At 42.0% G+C, this 8,054-nt stretch overlaps 1 protein-coding gene across 1 annotated transcript; it reads left to right on the top strand.

The window, feature by feature from the left end:
- Nucleotides 1-2,490: 2,490 nt before the first annotated feature.
- Nucleotides 2,491-6,028, top strand: id4 (inhibitor of DNA binding 4). The gene is made up of 3 exons (XM_026293969.2): nucleotides 2,491-3,269; nucleotides 3,736-3,801; nucleotides 4,550-6,028. The coding sequence occupies exons 1-2, from the start codon at nucleotides 2,904-2,906 to the stop codon at nucleotides 3,781-3,783; spliced, it is 414 nt and encodes a 137-aa protein (XP_026149754.1). The 5' UTR covers nucleotides 2,491-2,903; the 3' UTR covers nucleotides 3,784-3,801; nucleotides 4,550-6,028.
- The last annotated feature ends 2,026 nt before the right edge of the window (nucleotides 6,029-8,054 follow it).

The raw sequence follows: 8,054 nt of genomic DNA, 5'->3' as shown, positions 1-8,054 counted from the left end.
AATTGAAATGCTCCTTATGCAGAACTTTATGTACCAACCCTGTTTCACTCCTAGACTGCACACATGTAGGTTTGTCAAAAAAAAAAAAAAGCAGACTGGTTAAGTAAGTGATGTGATCTCCATCTCCACACTGTGTAGCCACAACAAACAAAAAGCTTCACCTATCCAGCTTATCTAGTAGGCTAATGAGTCTCTGGTTACTGAGCTCCAGTCCCCAGTCATCACCGCTATAAACCTTTAGGGAAGTAAAGCCAGAAGGGCCACAATTACACATGCACATGCAGAGGAAGCATGAGAAAGCAAACACAAAGACAGAAGGGCAAAGAGATAATGTACTCTCATCGTTTCTCCTTTGCTTTCAGCAATTATGAAATTGTTGCATGTGTTAAACCTGAGGGCAATCTACCCATCACTGACTGGGTACAGGGTTAAAGACGGACAAGAATAGAATATAACAAGGTTACTGAGTACAGAGGCCAAGTGCACCCTGTTTAAATTCCTGCCAACACATATAAGCCAAATACGAACAATACGCCACACCTTGTGGCTTTAAGAAGGGAAACTGAACCTTTATCAACCTAAAATATTTTAACAAAAAAAGGCGTTAAAGGAAAGTGTCTCAGTAAAAATGATACGCGGATGTTAGCAACACATGTAGTTCTAGAAGCTTTGTAACATAGGGGCTACTGACGGGGCTAGTTGATACACTGAGGTGTGTGACAAAACAACAGCTAACACACTAGTCAACACCAACGGTTACAGTAGCTCTCAAGGGCCAAGCACTGCAAAGATGGCTTGCTATTGGTAAGTGGTACAAATTTATGGGCCAAAGTATTATTCAAGCGCAACTTCACGTTTTGAACAATTTGCACATATTTACTCCAACCCCAAAATATATGCTGATGTTGTGACCAGGCCTTTACACTTCAGGCATTAACACCCAGTGAAAAGTGGAGGAAAAAACCTGATGATACATTTTAGAAAGAATAAGGCATTTGTCTTGAGTTCATGTTCATATAGACTTTGGTTTGTTGCCTGTTTACAAAATCAGCATGTCTGTGGAAACTTAAAGTGAATTATTTTATATGGAAAAACTTCTTGGCAGCATTCTTTTTTTTTTTTGGCCCATTAGCCTTCAGTGAAGAAGCCAAAAACATGAGATTCATACCCATTAGTCTCCAACTTTCTATTTTATTATGGACATAAATGGTCAGAGTGGTAGCATTTCTGAGTCACTGCTAAGGTTCAGCCGGACAGTGTTTTTCTCGCAGACCTCATCTGTTATCTGCTTGTCATGGGCGAGAGTTCATGCACCATGTTGCTAGTGGAAAGGCTACCATTAAAGATTCATACCGCTGACCTCTTTGAAGTTGTCCCTGAACCAAACATTGTTGCACACATTACTGAGCAGAACAGTCACTTCCCATGGCAACAGAAAACAGAGTGACAGAGACAGAAAGAAGAAGACAGAGACAGAGACCAAGGAGGAAAATAGCCATTTAAAGCCACTTAAGCCTTTCAGTGCTCATGACAGCGGAGACTGTAGTGGTTCCCATAAAGCTTGGGACATAAAATCTCCAAAGAGGTGGGTGTCATCCCTGCTAGACCTTAGGGCCCTAAATGCATCCTGGATGGGAAAAACTGGGAACTGTGACAGAAGTGAAGCTGAAGAAGTGCCCCCAATGTTGTCTTGGCAACCTGCTTTTAACAGAAAGAAAGAAAAAAGGGGAAAAGGAGAGGAGAGGAGAGGAGAGGAGAGGAGAGGCAAAAAGAAAAGAGGAGAGAAACTGGGTGTGAACGCATGAGCTCCTGATTTGTGGCGCCAGACAGTCTACGCGGTGGGATGGCTCAATATGCGGAGCGGAGCGAAGACGCGGCCCGGAGAGCAGAGGAATGTCGAGAGCAAAATAACACACAGCTGGAATGCCCAGGAGGCGCTGCCAAAATGGGCCTGTCCCCTAGAGCTGCAGCCCTGTAGCCAGGGTTAATAAAATGAAAATGTTTATTATATGGGCTATAATAACACTTTATTCAAACAATGATGAAATCGTGGCCCCATTTTGTCCTATATGCGTGTGTGTGCAGATTAATGCAACAGAACTGTAATAATTTAGGTGAATCCCAGAGTTTCACTAGTATGTTGCAATTCCCAAAATGATTTTTTTGAATGTTAAATTGTTCAGATGATGTTTTGTGTTGCATTTGCCAAAGTGAGGTAAGGCAGATGTTTTTTTTCCCCCCTGAAATCAGGTGGTTCGACTCGGGATCATCTGTCACTGGAGGATCAATACAAGCAAGGCTATGCGCAATTACGCATCGCTGACTGTACGGCACTATAGACGCAACCCGCAGCTCATCAGCATAGCACAAATATACCATCAACTCAGACCTGACCTATCAGAAAACCTTCAAGATCGCCTCTCTCCTCGTTTTTTTTTTTCCTGTCGATCACACTCACACGCACACTTACACACACAGACACACACCTCCTACCGAGAGGCAGCCCACCGCAGCGCACACAGAATGAGACACGCCTTTTTCTCGGCTCCGTTGTCGGGTCGGTGGGCAGCGGGCTGCCGGTGATTGACCAGCTTCTCTCCCTGATCTGTCAGCCGGCTGGTTTGGCGCCTCCCATCTTCTCTATAAATGTAGGAAATCTATTCATTCCTTTCACACGGAGCTTGCTGAAGTGAGAGGAGCTGTGAGGCTTTACGGGATGTGTTGACAGACCAGTAATCCTTCTTTAGTTGATCGTATTTTTCTCGCTGATTTGAAGCTTAATTAGAGTAGCCTTTGTTGTGTTTACAGCGCCCGTGGTATAAATTCATATACCACCTATTACCAGTAGGCAATCGTTAGATTTTTTTTGTTGTTGTTGTTATCTGAGCCTTTGGTTATCTAAGATGAAGGCTGTTACTCCAGTCCGCCCTCAGGACTCCTCCTCCACCAGCAGCCAGCTCTCCCTGTCGAAGCAGAGCCTCAACATCGCCCGGTGCAGGATGGAAGAGGAGGACTTGTTCTGCCTGCAGTACGACATGAACGACTGCTACAGCCGACTAAAGCGCCTGGTACCCACCATTCCGCAGGATAAGAAAGTCAGCAAAGTGGAGATCCTCCAGCATGTCATAGACTACATCCTGGACCTGCAGCTGGCCCTGGAGACGCACCCTTCGCTCCATAAACAGTCACAGCGGACCGGGACCTGCACTCCTCCAGCCTCCCACCCCAGCCGGACACCGCTGACGGTGCTCAACGTCGACCATCACCAGGTAAGCTTTAAACCAAGAAAGACGACTCACCTCTCATCGTTTCCTCTGGGACTTAGCGGGGACCCCGGGTTTACCTCCCTGTGGCAGGCTGCCGTCCGACACTCACGCTGAGACAAAGCGCGTCATGCTCCTAATGTGGCATTGTCTTCTCGTTAGGAGAAAAGTCAGAACATAATCTAAATGCTATACACGTCAGCCTTGAAACAAAATCACGCGTAAAATGCATTTGGCGTGGGTTAGATTGCGCACTTGATTGCGGACTTTCTGATTTGCATGATAATGACAGTGTGTGTCAGAGGCCCACCTTATCCCAGGATTGGTGAAGTACCTCAGCCTGCAGCCCACTCCCCCGCACACAATAAGGGCAATTTGTTATTCAATAGACTACAAGCGAATATGGGAGATATGCCTGTTATAGCTGTTTTAATCCATGCACCTAAATCTTTGTGTCTGTTTCTTTTCGCAGAGAACGTCAATAGTAAAAAAGCCGGAGGACTCGATTTTATGCCGCTGAGAAATGGGCACTGCATCGGTAAGTTGACTTAAAAATTCTAATCACTATTTAAAATATTTGATTTATTTTTGTTAGTTGTTGTTATGGTTAAAAATCAGAGGTTTTAGTTACAGCAGATTTTCAAATCAAGATACATGTAGAAAACACCATAAGTGGGGGTCATTGAAGCATCCCCATTATCTGGCTTCCTGTAGCCTATACTATCATGTGGTGTACACTGACAATCTCTAGAGTACTCTGGTGGGGGCCAGTAGATGTCAGAGAAGATAATAATTGAGGAACATGAAATTGGCACCAACCTCAGAGGCAGCTGTGCTTTGCGCAATAACTGTCAGTGGTGTAGCAATCTGGCAAGAACAGAGGGTTAAAACCTCAGCTTGCCCTCTGTTTCATTCTTCCTCACACTCAGTCTTCTCACTCCCTCTCATTCACTCTCCGTCTCTCTCTCTCTCTCACTTCCCTTCAACCCGCTGTTCTGGTTCTATAGCACTGACTCTAAACTCACCTGGCTAAGACTGAAAGTATGTGCCAGGTGTGTGTGTGTGTGTGTGTGTGTGTGACAGTACGACACTCTTGCAGGTCTCTCTCAGAGTTTTGGCTGCCTCTCGTCAGCCTTTCCCAACAGCCCCGAGGAGCTGTGTGGTTGTTGTTTGACCTGGTTTGTTTTGGGTTGTTGATCAAGCATGGCCTCTGTTTTGTCGGTGGCGCCAGTCAGTCTGGAAATCTGCTGCTCACCCACCCCCGCCTCTATTCATCCCCTCCACAGGTGTGCAGGCTACACAGAGCTGCTCCAAAGCCAGCAAAGCTTCGCCAGGGACTCACACCCAACTGGAGGCACAATCACAAGGGGATTTCAAAATCGCTGGGAGGAATTAAACCCAAATAAAATAACTATTAATATCACCTGTTTTTTTTTTTTTTTTTTTCTGTTCCATTAGATGAGGAAATAGCTGGGTAGGCAGCTGCCTCTCCTTCCTCCTGTTTAAGTTTCTCTAACTTTACTGCTTGACCCTTGAAATGTTTCTAGAAGAGTGAAAATATGGAATCTCAACACAGAAGTTTTTGTTGGAAATGCCTCTTGTCAACAGCTATGAAAACTGTTTGTGAATTGTGCGTAAAGAATGACTAAAAACGACTCCAGTTTAAAGCTTTACTAAACTGCGAAAATCATCATACTCTGTTTTTGACATCTATTGTTTAAAATAGATGATTTGTGTTGAACAGGGATGTCGTCCCTGGAATCTTAAAATGTTTGATATTGTAAAGAAGAACAATTCTGATTCGAGACAAGTAAGATTGTACATAGAGACACAAATGTTCTATAAAAAGTATGTGAAAGGAAGACTTATATGCTTAAAATAGACTATTGTAATTATAAGATATTTTTATTAAAAACTTTTTTTTTTGTGGTTATGTAAATATTGTGTTTCCACTTTTAAGTCTTGTGATTATGCTCTGCCAATAATGTCCTCACACGATGATATCAGTTAACTCTTTGCAGTGTTTTTGGAATAGTTTAATATGTAGCATGTCAGGCTCATTGCAGAGATATTGAATGTGCACTGAAGCAGCCCTCTCTGTGTAGAAATGTGGTGGAGTTGAATACAAGTTCTTTTATTATTCGCCCTGCTCAGCTTCCTCTCGAATTGTTTTGTACTCATTAACTAAGACAACTCTGACCCACTAGAAACGCTGGGTCACTCAGCTGTTTGATCTTAAAAAAAAAAAAAAAAAAAAGAGGCCTGGTTTGATTCTGTTACATTGCACTCTTGTTAAAATTTAATCTTAACAGGTACAGCACTTCCAACAGTGTTTACTCTATAATACCTAAAAATCACTGCTACACAATGTCAAATACACACAATGTATATTTGCGCAGGCAGAGTCTCTACTCGAGAAGTTAATGATTGACACCATGAAATCATTAAACTTTGCTTATGAATTGATGAGATAACATGAACATTAACAGACTCTTTGGACATCAGCTAATTGTATTCAGACAGTCAGTGTCTTTAAGTAGATATGGACAGATTTCTCTGATGAAGACTCAGCAGTCATTGTTAATGTAAGGAGAAAAAAAAAAAAAAAGCCTTTATTTTTCATGACACTGAACACCGAATTTACCTCACCACCCTCCTGCCAGTGGGAGAGGGCACTTGTACATTACTGTCAGCTGCACTGTTGGACTTGACCTTCACTGGCTTGTGAGGAGTTGTTAAAACAAATTAAAGTTTCCTGGAAGAAGTGTGTCGTCTCAAGTTTTGTCTCTAGTGGCATCTTGGTTGATTGCGTTCAATGCCAGCACTGAAAGTCACGTGAAACGATGAGGTAAAGAGAGGGAAGCGATGGGTAGCACTTCATAATGCATTCATTTAGTTAAATACAAAACAGCATCACAGATATCATGTGCTGTAAGTCCTCGAACCGGTTTCATTTTGTGAGATTTTGTTAATTCCATCGCGCACAGCCACAGCTTCAGCAAGACTGAAGAAACACAAGTGACAACCACGAGGTCAAATTCATGTTAGATTAAAAAGAAGCAGGTGTCACAAATCATCATCTTTTTGCAAATTCAAACTCTAATTGATGGATTCGGTGGAATTCGATAATATATTACATTCATTTAAAAAACAAAGAACAAAAGCCCTAAATTGACCAAGTGAGTTGGGTAATAATTTCCTTTAGCAGAAAGAGCAGTAGTTTTTTTTGTTGTTGTTGTTTATGTCATGGACACTAGATCTGAAAGGCCACAAATTGAACTTTATTTCTATGGACAAGCTGAATGTTGCAAAAAGAAGGCACAAGCAAGTAATTCACAGCTTTCAGGTGAACATACATTTGCAGTTTTACTGTGTGTGTTTGGCATTCAGGAAGTATCAAGTAGTGGTTCGCAACATAAATGCTGATTATCATATTTAGAAATCATTTCAAAGAAGCCTACAGTGTTTTTGCACAAGGCCTCCTGGAGGAGCATGTAAGTAAATATAGCTATTTCAAAACAGCATCAAAAATGTGGGGATTAGGATGTTTTAGGATGTTTCCTGAATGTCAGGAAGTGTATTTAGTACTCATGTTAATTTTGGCATTTTAATATTTTTAAAATACTCTGAAATGCCATACTATTTATAACTATGTCTGAAAACAGCGTCCTTAAACAGCGCCCGCATTTAGTTCAAAGCTGCTAGTTGCCTGTGAGTACCCTTCCTGTTTTCATTCTTTCCCACGGACCTACAGGTTTTTCTTGCAGACACACAGACTCTTGTTTAGTTGTCCCCACATCAACCCACCGAATGCGGGTTAAAGTGGCTGTTTGACACTGACAAACCCAGTGACAGACCCGCCTCGTGGGCACTAGAGACACCTTTCAGACACCCTTTTCCACTGTTGCCATCTGAGGATAAGCAGGCCATGCCAGCCACCTGTGTGTGTTTATAGTCCACAGTAAGAGAGCCTGGCCTCACTGCCCTTGACAGCACTGTCCTTGTGATGTGAAATTTGTGTGTATGTGTGTGTGTGTGTGAGAGAGAGAGAGATACATAAAAGGGGGGAAGAAAAGTAGAAATGAAAAAATGTGTTTAAGCACAGGTGGCCAGCTTGACAGTTAGACCTTCCTGATATGATTAAAGATATTCTGGTTTTCAGAGGGAGCACAACATGGGCCTGAGAGTTCAGACAAGGCTTCAGCAGCCTTGGCTACACAGGTGCTGGGAGCACAGAAAATGTACTCTTTTACAGTAAATGCTACTTTAAATAGATAAATCCGGGGATACAGCAGAGATAAACCAGCTGACACTCAATTCACTCAACCTTGCTGGCCCTCTATTTTATTTAAATAATACTTTACCTACTCTTTCCCATAATTCATCACATATTAATCTAAAGCATTATTGTTTGGAAAAAATGATCTCACAATTAGTTAGGTAAGACTTCCCTAAAAAAATGGTAAAAAAAAATGATACCTCATTATATTAACCAAATTATTATTTACCAGGATATGCATTTTCTTCTCCTGTCTAGTCTAGCCACATAATCAGCTTCAAATAAATGTGGTTTTATACTGCTACTATAGCAATCACACATGATTCAGATGATGTTCACTTCAATCAAAAGTGCAACTGTAGCAGTTGCTGTCCAGCTCTACTTTTATATTAAAAGAAAATATATTAATTTACAGGTAGCCATAAAAAAAATAATAATACAGGAATAGTAACAACACAGACGCAAGCTCGAAGACGTCTATTACAGCTCAATGATCTGTAGGTCTAGTTCTA

The sequence above is a fragment of the Mastacembelus armatus genome, chromosome 16 (genome assembly GCF_900324485.2).
Source record: "Mastacembelus armatus chromosome 16, fMasArm1.2, whole genome shotgun sequence".
In the NCBI taxonomy this organism is placed as follows: Eukaryota; Metazoa; Chordata; class Actinopteri; order Synbranchiformes; family Mastacembelidae; genus Mastacembelus; species Mastacembelus armatus.
The sequence above is the reverse complement of the archived record's forward strand: the minus strand, read 5'-3'. Positions and strand labels throughout refer to the sequence as shown.

Bases quoted from the DNA above. Each gene is read 5' to 3' on its own strand.
- id4 (XM_026293969.2), top strand. From the start codon at position 2,904: ATGAAGGCTGTTACTCCAGTCCGCCCTCAGGACTCCTCCTCCACCAGC. The intron at 3,270-3,735 runs GTAAGCTTTAAA...TTCTTTTCGCAG, and splicing joins TCAACGTCGACCATCACCAG to AGAACGTCAATAGTAAAAAA.